This window comes from Tyto alba, unplaced genomic scaffold (genome assembly GCF_018691265.1).
Source record: "Tyto alba isolate M040663 unplaced genomic scaffold, T.alba_DEE_v4.0 Super-Scaffold_30, whole genome shotgun sequence".
In the NCBI taxonomy this organism is placed as follows: domain Eukaryota; kingdom Metazoa; phylum Chordata; class Aves; order Strigiformes; family Tytonidae; genus Tyto; species Tyto alba.
The window spans coordinates 2060716-2079232 of NW_024881305.1; the positions used below are offsets into that span (position 1 = coordinate 2060716).

Sequence of the window (18517 nt, forward strand, 5' to 3'; positions counted from 1 at the left end):
CGGGGACCCGTTGGCCCCCAGATGCCCCTCGGGGATTAGGGCTGGAGTCAGGCAGTAAAATGACGGGGTTCTGCATGCTGCAGGGGCTCTGGTGGGTGATGGTCTGTCTGTCTGTCCAGCCCCCTGCCCGTCCATCCCTCCAGCTGGCCCCATAGGCTCTTGTCTCAGTCTCCCTCCACCCCTCCATCTGCAGCGAGGAAGATGATGGGGGTTGAGCCCCGCTGCACCCTGCGACCAGTCTGTGTCCCCCAGGGTGTCACTCGGGCTGGTAGGGATGCCCCTTGGGGCTGGGGGATGGACGCAGGCAGGGGCTCAGCAGCTCCTGGGGATGGATCCCGTGCGGGGGAGAGCGGCTGCCGGCGGCGGGGCAGGACGGCTGCTGGGTGTGGAGCAGGATGAGGCCATGACTCAGCCCTCGCCAGGGCTCTCGCACACCCCGAATTGTCCCCTCTCCCCCTCCTTCCCCGGCAAAGCCCCGGCGGCACCTGGGGACCCGAGGGTGCAGCCGGGGACGGGGCCTCGCGTGTGTGTGTCCGTGGTGGAGATCGGGGCCAGTCGCTGATGTAAACAGCTCCGGCTGCAGATAAACAACCAGCCCTTGCGGGAAGGACAAACGGCTCCTCTGTTCCCGTGCGGGACGGCTCCGGACCCTCCCCGCGATGCCCCAGCAGCATCTCCATCGCTCGGGGTCAGTGGCTCAAAACACCCCCTCCAGCCCCACGTGTGAGGGTGGCACAGGGGTGCTGCCCTGTCGGCCCGAGGCCAGAGCTCTGTGGGGTGCAGATGCCCAATTTGGGGAGCAAAGGGCAGGATTTAGGCAGCGGGACACGTGCCGAGGTCAGGGATGGTGCTGGCTTCATCCTCCACGGCAGCCCGAGGGCCGTGGCGTCCCGGCGAGGGTTTGGTCGGAGCTCATGCCTGACCCCGGTGACAACCAGGGACCCCCCAGCCCTCCCGGGGCGGGTGCCGCCGGTCTCCCCCCACCGCGGCGCCGAGGCCAGGCTTCCCTGGAGCGCTCCCAAGCCCTTTGCCCATCCTGTCCCCGGTCCTGGCATCGAGCCACGCTCCCCCCCGCCGCCGTTCGGCCGCCCGCCCCCACCTGCACCCAGCTGCTCCCGGCGCGGCCCCCGGACCCCCCCCCTGCCCCCTGCCCGTGGGTCAGCACCCGCTTGGCTCCAGCCGGGCTGAGCCGGAGGGTGCCAGGGTTGCACCCACGCAGCACTGTGCCACAAGCAGTGAGTGATGCCGAGGCGGTGGGTGCTCGCTGGGTGGGGCTGAGCAGGGGGATGGGGCACACTGGGGGCTGTGAAACACCCCCCGCCCCCCAGCACCCTGGTTCAGGGTATGCTGGGGGTTCTGAGGAGCTTTGGGCACCCACGGGTACAGCCCCCCCCAGAGCGTGGGCACATGGGGATGCCGTGCGGTGGGCAGCCTCCTGCTGCCACCCCAAAACCACCCCAAAACCACAGCGGCCGAGGGGCTCCTGGTGGCACCTCCTGCCCCCCCTTTCCCCCCCCCCCCCCCCCCAAGCCTCGGTGGGTGCTGGCGGGCAGCGGCCCAGGAAGGCTTTTGGCTTGGGCTCTGGCCACATTCCTCAGCGGAGGGAGGAGCGGAGCCGGAGCCTTGGCATGACTCAGCTCCAGCCACGAGGGCTGGGGACACGCCGGTGACCCATGTGGGGCCAGAACCCATCCTCTGTCCCCCCTCGCTGCCTGTCATGCACCCCTGGCATGGGCGACCCCTCCCCGAGCCAAGGGGCTGAGCTTTATCCCTGCCCAGGGACCCCCCAGCGCGCACTGTGGGGGGTTGCAGGTCCCCCAGGAGCCCCCGCGGTCGAGGACGGCTGGATCCTGGGTTATGATAACTCTAAAAAGGGACTTTCTCCACAGGCGCCGGACGCAGCCTGACCCTGCAGTTCCCTCGCTCCCAGCCTGGCCGGCTGACAGCCACCGACTCCCCTGTGCCTGGATCCGGCCAGCGCTCCCTTCCCTGGGGTGCCCACCCCACGGGGAGGGGGCTGCTGCCAGGGGACCCCGAGCATGGGGGTGATCGGGGCTGGGTGAGCGGATCCAGAGCAGGACAGAGGATCCCGGTCTGGAGCAGGCGGCATGGGAGGGGTGTAGGGGTGAAAGCAGGAGGGGAGAAATGGAAGGGAGGAACTGGGGGGGCTCGCTGTGGGATGAAGGCTTCAGCCTCCTCCTGCTGCCTGCTCATGACATCCCGAGTCCCCACCGCTGGCAGTGGGGCGGGGGGAGCGCCCGCCACCCGCATTCCTCCGCTCCTCAAGGAACCGGTTTGGGACCTTCCCACGGGGATTTCCAGCCTGGGCACACACCGCTGCAGCCCGGGTTGTGCTGGGGGGGGGGGTGGGGGGGGCCATGGTCCTGGCCCTGCTGCAGTGCCCGGGAGACTCATCCACCAGCCGTGGGGAGAGCGTCGGGGACCCGCGGTGAATCAGCAGGGAAGGAACTGATTAAGAGCTTGCAGCACTTTCTTGCTGGAAATAACTTTCTCCACAGAGGCCATTTGCAGCCCGCAGCTCGTCCCCCGACACAGCCAGGGTGGACTTTGGATGTGTTGCAGGTTTTATCCCCTCCTTGGTGCTCGCTGGGCCAAAAAGGCCTTCCCCAAATGTAGCTTTGGGTCGGGGTGTGCTCCTGCTCCCCTTGGGGATGGGAAGAGGGGGAATTGCTGGAGCTGAAGCTGCCCGAGCAGCGTCCCCAAACCTCCCTGAGCAGAAGGTCGAGGTCTAGGGATGCTCTAACCTCAGACAGGGCGGTTGCAAGTGGGATGGTACCAGTGTCTGGTCCAGACGCTTTGGAGCCAGGAACATCCTGAATCCCCCTGTGCCGTGGGCCGGCAGACATGGGGAGCCCCCCGGGATGCTCAAGACCCACCACGGCCTCATCCTGCCTTTCCCCCCTGGGTGACAGCTTCAGACCTTGGAGGTGGCCGCGGGGGAGATGGGGACAGCAGCCCCCAGGCAGTGCCACTGGTCCCAGTTTGAAACTGGGAAAGGGACAGCCAGCTGTTGTCCCCCCCTGCAGATTTTGCCTCCCTGAATTTTGCTGGCTGTGGCGTGGGCACGGGGGGTGCTGCCACCGCTGTCACCCAGCGCTGCTCTTGATGTCATCTCTATTTCTGCCCCGTGACTCAGGGATTTCGGCAGGTTTGGAAGGGGAGGAGGGGCAGAAGCCACTTCCCTGACAAAAAAAAAAAAGAGGCGGCTGCTGCTCCCAGCCCCGGGGTGGATTATTAACCCGAGCCCAGTGCCGTCCCTTTGTCCCTCTGTCCCCCAGCTCCCTGCCCGCTCTCGCTTGTCCCATGACTCAGGGATGTGACACTTTTCTGGTCACTTAAAAGGAGGAGGGGGGGAATGAGTATGCAGGAGATAAGAAGGAATGTGGTCCTCAGCCGGTGTAAAAGGGCCTCACGCGCTGGCACGGGGTCCCCACGAGTCACCCCCCGGGGCTGCCGTCACCCAGCTGTGTCCCTTGGGTGCCCACTCCCAGTGCCGGGTGCTGCTGAGGCTGCCAGAACAACTCATAGCAGAAAATGAAGATAATCTCTCGACCTTTGGCAGGAGAAGGAGGGTTATTTTGTGAGTACGGCTCATTTTTAACCGCAGCCTCCTTCCTCCTCCCCGTCCCTATCATCCTTGGCATCGATGTTTGTCTGTGTGCAGTTGCTAAGGGCCACCCGTGGGTGATAAGGACACACGTGGCGCCATAAACCGCTGCAGATTTAACGCCGTTGTGGGGCTGTCACTGCTGTCCCCATCTCTGCATGGCCCAGAGCTCTTCCCCAACCCCAAATCCCCGTTGTTCCTCTGCCGGGTCCCCGATCCTTGGGGTTATCTCAGCTCCAAGAAAAACCCTCAGCAGCTTCTGAAACCCCGTCAGTGTTTCCGGCCCCGGGGAGCAGATACCGCTTCTTCCTCGAAGCTCGGATGTGGTGGCTGTCACCGACACACGGCCCTGTTGTCATTGTACCCTCGTCACAGCCGCAGCCCGGGGTCGCCACTCGCACCCAGTCGTGTTTGGAGAGTGTTTTCCTTTCTGCTTCCCTGTTGCAAGGACGAACACTTTGCAAGGCCGCAGTTCACCTCATGGCAACTAACTGTATAGCAGCTGCCTGCAAACAAACAGGCGGCAAGCAGGAAAATCCCCAAAGCAGAGGATGGGGCTTTCTGCATTCCCGGAGCTTCAGTGCCGGTGGATTTTGTCCTCAGGTCCGTCTCCAGCTGGATCTGTTCGTGCACCCCTGTGCTCATGGGGCCCGCCGTACATGCTCATGCAGACAGATCTGCCTGTGCACGCACGGATCTATCCGTGCACACGTGGATCCACCCGTGCAAAGGGATCTGTCCGTGCACACCCACGCGAGCAGATCCATCCCTGCACACACGGGTCTGTCGGTGTGCACGGATCCGTTCACACCTCTCTGCGCCCGCCCGGCACCGGCAATAGGAAAAGCAGCCGTGGGAGCCGGGCTCAGCCGCTGCAGGAGCACCGTGGGGCCTCTCCCCAGCCTCTTGTCCCTGACACCTCCATCCCTCCCTGCTCACACCCCAAATTCCCCCTCCGCTGCTGCTCCCCAGCACCCACTGCACCCACAGGCCCTGCGCCCCGCTGTGGCGAGGGCACCCCGGTCCCGAATCACCTGCAACCCTGTGCACGGCACAAATACCTCTCGACGGGGTTTGGGCTGCAGACGGCGGCGTTTTTTGGGGAGCAAGCGGGCACGTGCTGCGAGGGGAAGGTTGTCAAACGCAGGGTTTTCTGCAGGGAAAACTTCAGGCGTGGAGCAGCAGCAAGGCACAAAGCCGCAGCGGGGCTGCGCGTCGGCACGGCGGATGCGCTAGGGTGTGTGTCGGTGTGGGAACGGCGTGCGTGCTGCCCGTGGGGATTGCGGGTGCTCAGCTCAGGGGGCGGGCGTGTGTCTGCGGTTGGCGTGCAAACAGAACCACGGAACCCTGGGTGCGTGGAACATGGGTGTGCGCGCACAGCTGCACGGCCGTGCAAGTGCGTGTGCGAGCGTGTGCGCGCGTAGTTTAGGCGTGTGTGCGCATGGGGTGTGTGGTTGTGCGCACACGTGCAGCGTGCAGGCGGCTGGTGTGCGTGCCCACGTGCATGCGCGTGCTCACGTGGGTGTGCCTGCATGTCTGTGCACGCAGGTGTGGGGTCTGCACATGCAGGCGGATGTGGTGTCACGTATGTCCGTGTGTGTGCTCTGCGTGTGCGCATGGGCAGCCGTGCCCAGAAGTGAGCACGCATATACACGTGTGCAAGCCCCAGGGCACGTGTGTGTGCACGTGTGCTGAGTGTGTGCATGGGTACAAGTGCTCAGGGGTGACCATACACGTGTGCAAGCCCCAGTGCTGCACATACAGCAGCACATGTGTGTGTGCATGTGTGTATGCCCGGGTGCGGTGCATGCACATATGTGTTCCAAGGGGTGTGCATGCTCGTAGAGGGTTGTGTGTCCGTCCCTGGCCTGTGCACTTATGTACACGTATGCGCGTGTATGTGTGCCTGTGCCCGGGGGCACACACGGACATGCAAGCGTGCGTGCCCCAGGGCTGTGCATGCGTGTGTGTGTGTGCATGGATGGCGCGGGGGGTGTGTGTGTGTGTGGGTGCACATGTAGCGGCCAGTGTGGTGAGTGTCCCCAACTGAGCTGGGGCTGAGCCGAGCCGAGCCGGGCTGGGGCCGGGCCGAGCGAAGCTGAGCCGAGCTGGGGCCGATCTGAGCCCGGCTGGACTGGGGCCGAGCCGAGCCGAGCCGAGCCGGGCTGGGGCTGAGCCGATCTGATCCGATCCGAGCCCAGCCGGGCTGGGGTTGATCCGATCTGAGCCGAGCCAGGCTGGGGTTGATCCGATCCGATCTGATCCGATCCGAGCCGGGCTGGGGCTGATCCGATCCGATCCGATCCGAGCCCAGCCGGGCTGGGGTTGATCTGATCTGAGCTGATCCGATCCGGGCCCAGCCGGGCTGGGGTTGATCCGATCCGAGCCAGGCTGGGGTTGATCCGATCCGATCTGATCCGATCCGAGCCGAGCCGGGCTGGGGCTGATCCGATCCGAGCCCGGCCATGCTGGGCTTGATCCGATCCGATCCGATCCGATCCGATCCGAGCCGGGCTGGGGCTGATCCGATCCGATCCGAGCCCGGCCATGCTGGGCTTGATCCGATCCGATCCGATCCGAGCCGAGCCCGGCCGGGCTGGGCTTGATCCGATCCGATCCGATCCGATCCGATCCGAGCGCGGCCGTGCTGGGGCCGGGCCGAGCGGGGCCGAGCCGAGCCGTGATCGCTGGCCGCCCGCCAGCCCTTTCTCATAAACCACATGCTGCCGCGGCGCTATAAAGGGGAGCGCGGCGGCGGCGGCGGCTCAGCCCGGCCCCGCTCGGCCCCGCCGCCGCCTCGCCCGCACCGCCCGGCCCCACGGCAGCCCCGGCCCCACGGCAGCCCCCATGCCCCGCCTCGGAGCCAAGGTACGGCGGCCCCTCCCGCTCTCCCACGGACCCCCCCCCCCACCCTTCCCCCCGCTGCCACCTGCGCGGGGGCCCCGGGGGGAGCCGCCCCCGCCGCGCCGGCAGCCCCACTTCTCCCGGTCGCACCGGGGCGGGGGGGACGGGACGTGGCAGATCCCCTCTGCGGGGGTCCCGGCGGGGTGATGCTCCAGCCCCGGCCCAGCGCCCGCACCCGCGGGGTGAAGCCCCATTCCCTCCTCGGTTCTCGGCTCCATCCCACCCCCCCCACCCCACCCCGGACCCGGCGGGGAGAGGCTCCGGCTTCAGCCCCGTTCCGTCCCCGGTGGGGTGAGGCTCCGGCCAGCCGTGGCCGTGTCTCGGTGGTGGCCCGGGCGGCATCTTGCAATTTCACAAGAGGGGAGGATTTCTGGACAACCTCCAAGGGAAATTCCGCCCCCCCACCATCACCGAGGCACCCTCTCGGTGCCGGTGCACTAAGGGGGGACACACACACACACACGCACACGTCCCCACCCCAGGCATCTGCTCCATCCCCACCTCGGGGGGGGGGGGGGGGGCTTGGCCATGCAACAAGCCCCGTTGCCCACCGGGGTCCCGCCACGGTTTGGGGCCTCCCCACTTCTTTGCGGGGGGGTCGGGAGGGGAATTTGGGGCGACGCCAGAGCTGCTGCATGGAAAGAGCCCGGCGGGTGCAGGCACTGGAGGCTGGGGGGGTTCGAAGGGTGGGAAGAGGATTTTTGGGGATGGGTGGGTCAGTGCGTCAGATGGTTCCCTGGAGCCGGGGTGGAGGAGAAGATTTGCAGGAGAGACGGAGAAATGGTGTGGGAGAGGGGACAAGGGCTGGATGGGGGATGTGGAGGTGGCCAAGAGCCGTGTCCATGGCCCTGGCCATGCAGCCCCCGCACCGGGCACTGGGAAATTCCTCGCTGACCTGGCACTCCTAAAAATAACGGGATGGGGATGGGTGTGGAGGTTGGAAGACCATAGTGGGGGGGTTATCCAGCTGGACTGTGGTCAAGCCCTGTCCACCACAAAGGTGGCCTCACTGGGGGGTGGTGGGGAAGGGCAGGGGGCTCGCGGGGGGGGGGGTTGGGGTTGGGGGTGTAAGCCCTGCTCCAAGCCTTTGCTCTGCCATGCTCAGGTGTGCCTGCTCCGTTGCACCCTGCTGTCGTCCCTCTTCCTCCTCCTGGTCTGCAGCATCCATGAGACGGAGCAGAACAGTTACTGCCAACAGATCATCACGGAGAAGCACCTGGCCGAGCTGGAGGAGTTGGTGAGTGCCCTCCCCGGGCTCTGCCGTGGGGTGGGGGCTTGTTTGGGGCTGGACAGGCACAAATCCACCCTTATTTAGAGCTGAAAATAAGCAAATCAGCTTATTTTCCACTCTACCAGCAAAGCGGTGGTACCCAGGAGCTGAGCATCCATGGGCATGAGAGGGAGAAGCGGGCACGGCGGGGTGACGTGCCATCCTGCCTTTAGCAAGAGTGGCTGCAGAAAAGGGCCGGCAGGAGATATGGAAGAAGAGGGGAAGCGAGAGCTGGCAGAAGCGTGGCCGGGAATGGGGCACGAGTGGGGCTGGGTGGGTTCTGGGGTGATGGGGAAGCAGAGAAGGGGACCGGTGCTGCTGGGCTGTGGTGTTTTCTGGGCGGCTGCGCAGGGGTTAAGCTGAGGAATCCGGCTGCATTCCTGAGTCCAGCTGCTTGCCTGGAAGCTGGGCTGGCAATGGGGCTGTGGGTGGGTGGCAAGCAGTGAGGGGGGCCACCGGCCTGGCTAGCTGGGTGCTGGAGCCAGCCGGGCTGGGGCGATGGGTGCCTGCATCCTGCGGGGCTTGTGGGCAGCTCCGGGTGCTGGCACCCACCCCACAGGGCGGCACCTCCTGGCCCCATCCCGGCTGCTGGGACCGTATCTCGCCCTGGCCCTTGGCTCACCTCCGAGCGGGGAATCACGCGGATGTTCAGGGGAGAAACGGGAATCGGGGGCACGCCGGGATTTGCACGGTTGTTGCAGATTAAATTCCGCCGTTGCAGCGAATGGGGTGTTGCGGGCGAGAGGCAATAGCGGTGCCTCCGAATCCTCGCCGCCCGCTTGCTTTGCACCGAGCTCTCCTGTTCGCAGCGGGTAACCGCTGTGTCCGGGCTCGCTTTACCTCTTCCTCCTTAAGCACTGAGCTACAGTGCCTGGAGCTGGCAGATATGGTGTGTGCAAGCTCCGCTTCCTCTGCCCGAGCTGTCCCTGCAGTCCCAGCACTCCGTGTCCCTGGGGAGCTTTTGCTCTGCAATCCCCAGGGATTAAAAAGTGGGTGCATCGTCGAGGGGGAAGAAGGGGACGGAGGCAGGTTTGAATGGAAGTTGTGGTTTCCCTGCCGGGGATTGCAGCCCTCTCCTCTTCCCGCTGGCGGAGGAGCGGGCCCTCGCTCCAGCCCCTGCGGGATAATGGAGCAATTGTTTCCGGGCCGGCATCCCAGGCTGGGAGGGTGAGGGCTGCCAGAATTGCCGGCCGGCCGGCAATTCTGGCAGCCCTCACCCTCCCAGCCTGGGATGCCGGCCCGGAGGCAGGGGGCTTGTTTGGGGTGGGTTTTCTCCCCCATCAGAAAGGGTCGTGGCATGGGGCTGCGGGACCCCGGCATTGTGTGATGCGGTGGGATATGTGACCTCGGTGTCATGGCCACCTCCTTCATGGCAGGGTGCTCTTTTGCAGCCTGGCTTTAGCGAAGCAACCGGTGCAGGGGAGACCCTGGGAAAATCAAGCAGGGCTTGGCTCTGCCATGGGGCTGGGAGGAAGAGGAGGAGGAGGAGGAGGAGGAAGAGAGGCAGGGTGGGAGCAGGCAGGGGAGGCGGGCGTCCCTGGTTTAGGGAGCATGATGTCCCTGTGGGGTCAGGGATCCAGGGCTCACCCCTGCCAGAGGTTTGACCTTAGGGAAGCGTCTGTGCGAGAAGGAGGAGGATGGTGTGGGATGAAGCAGGAGTGGGAGCAGAATCCCCCCAGCCCCATGGATTCAGGGGGCTCAACCACCTCTTCATGCCCTTGGGGTGCCCGTATCAGCTCTGCTGTTATCCCCCCGGGGCTGCGGGGTGACATCCTGCTCTCTCCTTCCAGGCTGACACCCAGATGCAGCACCCGGGCAGGGTCTCCTTCAAGTTCATCAATAAGATGCAGTTGGTGAGTGACGCCTTGCTGGGTACTGGGGGACAGAGGGGGACAGGGACCAGGGCTGGCTCGTGAACCAGAGGGGGGTCCCCAGGTTCTCAATCTCCCCTCTCCTGTCCCCCTTGGCGGGAGGCAGCCCAGGAGGGACCCATCCTGCCTGGCCAAGGGGCTGTTGATTCCCAGCTTGGGCAGCTCGTGGGACCATAGAAAGGCATTTTGTGGCTTCGTGCCTCAGTTTCCCCCAGGCAGAGTGGGATGGGTGCTGCTGCTTCTGCCCATCTAGTAACCAGTCTCACTTTCTGAGGGGGTCTATGTCCTCGCAGGACGATTCCGTCTGCTACGTGAAAGCTGCCTTTCCTCTGCTGGGCAAGATCCTGGAGCGAACGGAGTTCAAGGAGAACTCGTCCAACGCCAAGAAGATGCAGATGGTGCGCAGGATGTACAGCCGGATCGATGAGAACGTCGACCCCTGCATCAGGGAGGAGGATGATGAGGAGAGAAAGGTACAGTGTCCCCTGGCTCGTGGGGTGCCTGATCTTCAGGGGTGTGGGTCTGAGTCTTCATCCTTGGGTGAAATGGGGTGTCCAGAGCATCCTGGGGTGGGTGTGTGGGCAGGACCTTGAAGTGGAGCAGAGATGGGAAGTTCATGGACATCAGGGAGCTGTGGGGGGGCCAAACTCTGCCCTGGGTGCTGTGTTGTACCCCATGGCAGTGGCACCGGGTGCCCTGCCTGGTCACGGAGCCAATGCTGAGCCCGGCTCTTCCTCCAGCTCTCACAGATGTGCTTCGAGGAGTTCACCACCTCCCCCTACGAGATGCTGGTGCTGGTGAAGCAATTCTTCCAAGATATCAACCAGCTGCTGCAGAACCAGGAGACCTTCGAGAAGGATTGCAGCCAGGTCTACCGCAGGACCTGCTTGGGACCCAGGAAGGCCACGTCCTCACCAGGTGAGATCCTGAGGCTTTGCCGGGCTGGGGGGCTTGGGCACGCCTGCATGGAGCAGCTTGACAGCCGCGTGTCCCCGTCCGTGGGTACACGTGGGCGCCGTGGGCACGGCATGTGTTTGCGTTGGTCCCCGTCTCTGTCGCTCAGCTAGTGGCCATCCCCACGGGGTGGCCTTGGTGGTGTGTCGGCGAGCTCTGCGTCTGTGTCTGGGGAGAGCTGGGGTTGGGAGAAGAGGCTGGCCACCCTCTGGAGGTGGGATTTGGGCTGAATCCTGCTGGGAACGAGGCCAGAGAGAGATGCTGAGGGGGAATAAGGAGTCCTCTCCATTGGCCCAGCTGGAGGCATCAGGCTTGGCTCCGTCTCAAAGCTGCAGCGCCCGGTTTGAACGTAACATGGAGAAATCGAGACGCCGGGACCCCTCTGCCACCAACACGCTGCATGACCTCGGCCATGTCACTTCAATGGCCCCGCGGCTCAGTTTCCCCCGACGAAGCCTTCGGGGAGAGCGTTGTCCACCGGGGTGGAAGAGCCCCGTGTGTTGCCGCCCGTGCTTTTGCGCGCGCCCGTGCTGTGTGTTTGCATGCCCGTGGAGGAGATGTCTCACTGTCGTCCGTGTGTCGGAGCTGTGCCGTGTCCCTGTGCCGCGGGGGATGTTAAACGTGGCTGTCCGGCTCCTGCCAAGTCGTGGATATCCCACTGCCGTCGGCTCAGGGGACCCAGGGTTTGCTTCACCCTGCCCACTGCTTGTCATCTTTGTGCTGCCACGTCTGTCCCTGCCTGCTCCCTGCCTGTTCCCTGCTTCACCTTTGCTCTCCCTTTTGTTCAGGGGACTGTTTGACCCGCTTGCCCGGGGCCGCGGGGAGGGACGGGGACGCTGCCCCCAACCTCAGATTTGCTGGCTGTGCCCCTCTTGGAGGCTGGTGACCCCACGGCCGTCTCTTCTCTCTGCTTCTTTCAGGTGTGGGGACAGATCCTGACTGCAATTGCCTGTCCCCTGCCCTCCCTTCTGCCACCCAGCCCTCCCTCTCCACTGCCACCCATGCCAGCAAGGAGGTGGCACCTGCTAGCACCCAGGTCCCTTACAGCCTCCTCCATGCCACCCTCGCTGACTTAGACGCCCCGTCTGAGCCCCCCAGTAGCACGGACGGCGGCTCAGGGACCGAGGAGGTCCTGGGTGCCGGGGTAGGTGACACGGTGTCGGTGCCGTTCCCTGCGATGCAGCAGACAGCTCCAGCTGACAGTGCCGAAGCGCTCCTGGATCCGGCCGGGACCCTTAGCCTGGCAGCGGTGGACGTCTCCATCCTGCGTGGGGATGGAGAGCTGGTGCAGGGGGGCACTGAAATGGTGGCTGGCCACCCACCACAGGATCTGACCAAGAAGCAGGGAGCCTCCATCCTCCCGGATCATTCCAACGGGCTCAGGACCACCACGCCGGCAGCATCCCCCGGCGCCGGCTCGGCAGGCGGCGGAGCCAGGATCCGTCCCGCCGAGGCGTCCGAGCCCGTCACGCAGCTCCGTTTCTCCAGGATGGCCCCGGAGATGCGGGGCCGAGCACCGGGCGGCCCTGGAGACGGGGCGAGGGCGCGAGGCTGGGGGCTGAGCCGGCTGCGGGAGCCCGAGGACGGCGGGGCCGGGCCCAGCTTTGACTCTGGCTTTGTTCTGAGCGCAGAGCAGCGCAGGAAGGAGCCGGCCGTCAGGGAGGGCCACCAGGAGCCCCTGATATACATCACGGTGGCCAGCGTGGTGGCTGTCTTGCTGGCCATGGGAGGGCTGCTCTTCTACAAGTATAAATCCAGGGTAAGGCCCCCACCCTGCCCTGTTGCCTCCTCCCCAGGCACAAGCATCCTCTCCTGCCTCAGTTTCCCCACTTGTCTCTTGGTCTATGTGGGTTGAGCCTCACCTTTCCCATCATTTCAAGATGGGGGGGGCAAGTGGTGGTGCTGAGCAGGGTGAGAGGATGTTATTTGGGAGATTTTTTCCCCCTTCATTATGCTGGGGGTGAGAGCTCCCCTTCCCCAGGGCTCATCTCCCTGTTCCCCCTCCCTCCGTGCAGGTCCTGGAGAGGCCGCTGGAGGATGGAGACTGCGACCCCGAGGAGCCGGAGAGGAGGTGGGTGTCATACCATCCTGCCTGGGGGGGCTTTGGGGACCCCTGCCCTGGCCACCCTGCCCTAAAAACCCCCCGGTTTTCCCTTGCAGGGCACTGCAGGGAGCGAGGGGATGTCCAGAGCTGGAGACTCAGGACCTCTAAGGTGAGCAGGGGCTGGATGGGACCTCGCAGGGCTCCGGTCCAAGCCGGTGGGGACAGTGTTGAGTCCCCAAACTGTCCCCACGGGCGCTGACCTCAGCCATGAGCAGGGAGATTTGGCTGCTGGCAGGGGGTGGATGGGGTGGGAGGACATGGAGAGGAGCAGGTCTGCGCCCCAGCGCTGCCAGCATGCGGTTTTGCAGCCCATTAATCCATTACCAGCACTTTCTTAATACATATAGTATTTTTCCCTGTGGTTTTTATGTGTTTCTCCCCCCCTCCCCACCCTCCCCGGCAGAGCCTCGGCTTCCTCTCATCTTTCTCCTCCTTTCCCCAGGGCCCGAGGCAGGATGTGAAGCTGCTCGGGGGATGGATCCGGATGCTCCTCGCTGTGCGAAGGAGGGTGGGCACACGCTGGTCCCTCCACGGTCCTGCCATGATGCTGACGCTCCCTCTTCCCTCGCCCCGTGCTGGCGGCCCGAGACTGCCAAAAAAACTCCCTGGCAGGGACAAACGGATGGGGGGGATATGCCCCGGGTGGGACCCCCAGGCACCGGGAAGCAAAGGGCTGGAAGGCATCAGGCTGTCACCGAAGGGCTTTGCTGGGCCGGTGGTGGTGGCTGATGTGACACCGTGGTGCGGAGCAGGAGAATGGAGATGCTGGTGCTGGATGTGGGATGATGGATCCCGCTTGGATGCGGCCAGCGCTGGCTGAAGATGGAGGGGACCAGCTCCCCGAAGTCCCCGGCTCTTCTCGCGCCGCAGCACGGTGGGGTTCGGAGCAGCATCCACAGCCCCCCCCCGCCCTTCACCCTGCCCTTCCTGAGGCTTTATCTGGAGCGTCCTGGATGCTTGGGGGGGGTCGGTCACAGGGACTCCCCTGGGCTGCCCGACCCCGGCCCCGACTTGCAACTTAAACCCTCACACTGTGAATATTTAAAGCCCACCCGTGCCCGTGTCCCCACGCGGGGCTGGGCTTGGGGGTGTTGCTTGGCACCGTCCCGGCCCCCATCCTCCTGCCGCCGGAGATCTGGCTCTGGTCCCCGCGCCCGAGCTGGCCTCGGCTCGCCATCGTGCCGTTACAGTTTTATTTTTAATATAGCAGATGAAAGTCTTTATCCCACAGAAGTATTTTACAGGGGGCCTGTCCTCCCCCCTCGCAGGGTTATTGCTGCGAGCTGGTCTCGCCTGCGACTGGATTTCTTTTGTGACTGCGCTTTCGAGAAGGGAAACAGGGCCAGGGAAGGACTGAATCGACGTGGGTGTAAGAGCTGGAGATGCCCCAGCTGGGTACCGGGGGGCTTTTCGGCTCAGCCCCCCCCTCCCTGGCTTTGGGAGGAGCTCGGTTTGGGATGCACCAGCCCCAGAGATACCCTGCACCCCAGGCTTGGGCCGCATCCTGCCCCACCACAGCATCCCTCCGGCCCCAAATGTGAAGCGTGGCCCGCGCTGCTCTTGGGTTTTGAAGTATTTTTATATGATGGAAGAAAATGTGGACAAACCAAACTGTTTTTAAAGAAAGCATTACTATTAATTTTTTTTTTTTTTATATATGTGTATTTATGACTGCCAGAAGGAGTTTCGAGTGCAAGGGACTGGTGTAAATCAGGAAGAAAGCCCTGACCACAGCAGGGAGACTGGGGCCAAACTCGCTGCTGGTGTAAGCCACCAGCTCGGCACTGATTTGCACCGTGGAGGAGATGCCAACACTGTGCTAGCCCCCTTCCTGGCGGAAAAAACTTGCCTTTAAGCTGTGTCAGATTTTTTGCCTCTTTTTTTTTTTTTTTTTTTTTTTTTTTTTTATACCATGGAATGTTTTATACAAAGTCATTTAAAGAAGTCTATTTAAAGAAAGTAATAGAAAACAGCTTGTATATTTAATATTGTTAATAAACAGAGATTGTAGCACTGTGTAAGTGTGAGAGCTGGCGGGGGGGCTATGGGGAGGGGGGTGAGGGGAAGGCTGGGGGGGTGTGGGGGTGGAGAGGGGATCTGGGCCCAGTGCAGGCTGAATACTGGGGGGATGCAGGGGGGTGCTGCTGGAGCTGCCCCCATGCCCTGGGACATGCAGAAAGGGGTGTGTGGGGGGGTAGTAGACACCGCCCCCCCCGCCCCCGGCTCCAGGATGCTTCCAGGACTCGGGGCTGTGTTCCCTCCTCCTTGCACCCCACACCAGGGCTGCGTGGGGGAGCTGGTGGGGGCTTTGCCTTTTGGGGGGGGGGGGGGGGCAGGACACCCAGGGAAAGGTGCTGGAGCCCCTGCCTGGGGACAGGGCGAGGGTCTGGGTGTGGGGGGCGAGGGTTTGGGGTCAGGCTCCCCTCCGGCCGTGCCGCTTTCCTGTTGATGCACGCGGGAGTTCACGGCCACCGGCGCCAGGGCAGGGGGGGACGGATCCGGCTTTCCTGCCCCCCCGGCCCACCCGCAGCCCTCCGGCACCGCTGGGGCTCCGGGCACGGGCTCATCTTCCTGGTAACGGGGGCCCCCCAAAAAATCTGGGCAGAGGGTTGGGAAGCAGCTGTTTAAAGCAAACACATCTGAGGCTGCTCAGGGCAAAAGCTTCCTGCGAGCACTTCACTTGGAGAGGCAGCATTCAAACAGGCATTTCCTTCCCACCCCCCCCCCCGCCCCATTTCCCCCCCCCCCCCGGCTCCCCTTGCCTTCCAGGAATGGGGGAGCCCCTCATCCTGCTTCCCTTGTACAGATCCAGCACCTCCCGGGGGTGGTGGTGGCGGGGGGGGGGGGTACCCAGGGCATGAGGGGGCTTCAATGCCATCCTGAGCCCCTACCGACGTGCCCATGGGGGGTGCAGGGTTAACACCCCCACCCCCACCCCCCCCCATCGCTTGCCCAGGGAGGACGGGAAGGGCAGGATGGGACCCGGGAGCCTTTTGCGGGTGTCGGGGCTGAGCGCGCTGCCGCGTTTGCTGACAAACAGGATTCCTCGAGGAGAGCTGACTCAGCCCAGCCCTTCCTCTCCCCAGCACCAGCCGGGGGTTTCCCAGGTCCACATCCCCTTCCCAGGGAAGTGGGACCTATATATATCCCGCCGGATTCAGGCCATAATCATTATGGTCAGATTTGGGGGGGTATTTAAGGTCAGAGGCTGCTCTTATGGGTGGGCAGGGTGCCCAGGCTTGGGGGTGCTGGGGGGCAGCAGCGAGCCCCTGCCTGGCAGGGAGCTCCAGGTGGAAGCTGGGTGCGCAGGAGAAGGTGTTAACTCTGGAGCTGAATGATGGCAGGACTGTGATGGCGGCTTAATGCTTTGGTAGAGCTCAGAGGAGCAGAGGTGGGAGCGTCCCTGGCTGCTGGGGGAGGTGTGAGGAGCACCAATACCTGTCCCCTCCAAATTTACACCTCACAAACCCTCATCCCTGACCCCCAGGGCTGCTTTGAGCTGTCTAAACCTATAAAGGAACATGCAAAATGCAGGTGAAAAGAGAAAACCTGTCTCACTGCCCCGGGGTCTGGGCCAAGCTTCCACTGTCCCCATCCCGTGGCCTCTTCCCCACCCTATTGCCAACCCCACTGGGAGCAGAGAGGTGATTCCCTGCCCCCACCCAGCCCCCTGTAATTTGGGGGGGGGGCAAAACTTGCTCTCAGCCCCCCACGCCAGGGATCCCATAGCTGAGGGGACACGGAGCCATATCCCCATCCCTCCACGCATGTAAGGGAGGGTGGAAAAGAATTTCCCCCTCGCAGGGTTGAGTGGGCCATTGAGGGTGGTGGCACCCTAGGGCCCCTCCCGGGGTGCAAAAAATGGCTGTTTGTGCCTTAAAAAGCTGCCTCAATGGGGTGAAAAAAGGTGATTTTGGAGGGGAAGGCATTGGGGTGGCACAGAGTGGGGGCCACCCTGGCCCAGCACCTCCCTGGGCACCCCAGCACCTAAACTGGGGGGTCGCCCCCATCCCCGGTGTCTGCGGAATTAGAGGGGCTGGGACCTCCCAGGCTTATCCTGCTGCCCTGAGATCCCCCCAAGTGCCCTGAGACCCCCCCCGAAACACCCCAAGACCCCCCCAAAGCGCCCCGAGAGGGCTCTGCCCACCCTGGGAAAGCTCCCCCAGTGTCACCACGGGCACCGCAGAGCTGCTGACGGGGCAGAGGCGCCCGGAAAGGGCCCCGGGGCCGCGGTTCCTGGGGCCCAGTGGGTCCGGGACAGGGTTTTGGCCAAGGAGCTGCTGGAGGATTTTGGTGGCCAGAGGCTGTTTTGTGGCCAGACGCAGTGATTTTGGTTAAAGAATGTTATCTGCACACCTCCCCCCCCACCCCCCCTTGGGGTTTTAACCCGAATGCTGATGTTTTCCCAGCTTGGGTTTTAAGGGAATGCCACTGGGAAGGCGAAGGGGGCTCGGACCACCCCCCAGTCCCCCCCTCCCAGTTGCCCGTGGGGGTTTGGGGACAGGGATGGGGTCAGGGTGCCCCGTGGGCAGGGCTGCTGCCTTCCTGCCTGTCCTGGGACAGAGGCACAAGCCTGTCCCCAGATCCTCTTCGGGCACCCTACAGACCTGGGGGTGATGCCCGGGCAGGGTGGGTGAGCACCCATCTGTGGGGCTGGGAGTGGGGTGACGCCTGGCAGGACAGACGGACACCCATTGCCAGGGTCAGGAGGACCCGTGCCTGCACCCTACCCACACCTGCACCCTCAGACCCCGGCCCTTGCATGCTGCCAGAGAGGTGCGGGTGCTCTCGAGGGTCCTGGGTGGGTGCCCCAGTGGGTGCTCAGCCCTGAGCCCTGCAGCTGTGCAGGATATGACCCCTCGGCATCCCTGGCCCCGTGGGCAGGGTGAGGGTGTCCCTGCCTGAAATGGAGGCGCCGGTGTGGACTCCACGGCAGGGGACCGCAGCGGCTGAGGGCAGGGTGAGGAGGAGGAGTGGGGGGAGGAAGGCAGCCCCGATCAGGCTCAGTACCCCCAAACAGGGCTCAGCACCCTCCACCTGCGCTGGAGATGCAGGCAGGTGATTCCCAGGGACCTCGGTGCCCCGTTCAGCTCGTTAATGGGTAACGAGGGCCGGGGAGGTCACGGACCTGACCCTGCCCTGGCACTGAGCTGAGGGGTGCTGTGCTGGTGGGTGCTAGCACCCACTCGGGGCCAGGCACCCACCTTGGTCGTGCACCCACCCAGGGCTGAGCACCCACCCAGGGCTGGGCACCCACACCGCTATGACCCCTGGGGCTCCCTCTCCCTCCTGCCTACCAGGGGTCAGAGGTGAGAGCGGGACAGGATGAGGCCCTGCACATCCCCTCCCCCGCCGGGCTGTGGGGTCCAAAGGGCACCCACTGACCCCGTGCCCCCCGTGCCCCCGCTCCCCCCGTGCCCCCACTCCCGTGGGCCACCACTTGCCGCGGGGCTGCCTGGCTGCGTGCTGCTCCTGCAGCCACCCCGTGTCATTTGATTTTTCCTCCTCATTTCTCCATTTCCTTGAATTACTAATTTTTTTCCTCATTTTTCCCCCTCGATTTCTCTTCTTCCCCCCCCCATTTACCTTAATTTTTTTTCACTGATTTATTTTATTTTTTCCCCGATTTGTTTGAATAAGCATAAATATTTTTTCCTGAAAAACCCTGTTCCTTTGTTTTATCTTTTGTGATTTAATTTGGGTTTGTTCCATGATTAGTTTCCCTTGCCCCGCCCCCAGACCCCTCCCCCCCTCAGACCCCGCCCATCCAGGCACCGCCCCCCAGC

At 63.9% G+C, this 18517-nt stretch overlaps 1 protein-coding gene across 2 annotated transcripts; it reads left to right on the plus strand.

The window, feature by feature from the left end:
* The first annotated feature begins 6451 nt into the window (after nucleotides 1–6451).
* On the plus strand, nucleotides 6452–14741 carry CSF1 (colony stimulating factor 1). Of its 2 annotated transcripts, none has more exons than XM_042800317.1 (9): nucleotides 6452–6496; nucleotides 7638–7769; nucleotides 9593–9655; nucleotides 9967–10146; nucleotides 10414–10591; nucleotides 11548–12386; nucleotides 12643–12698; nucleotides 12788–12840; nucleotides 13174–14741. In XM_042800317.1, the coding sequence occupies exons 1-8, from the start codon at nucleotides 6476–6478 to the stop codon at nucleotides 12837–12839; spliced, it is 1521 nt and encodes a 506-aa protein (XP_042656251.1). In that variant the 5' UTR covers nucleotides 6452–6475; the 3' UTR covers nucleotide 12840; nucleotides 13174–14741. The 2 variants fall into 2 exon arrangements, with proteins under 2 accessions (XP_042656251.1, XP_042656252.1); XM_042800318.1 differs by having other exon boundaries at nucleotides 12259–12386.
* Nucleotides 14742–18517: the final 3776 nt, after the last annotated feature.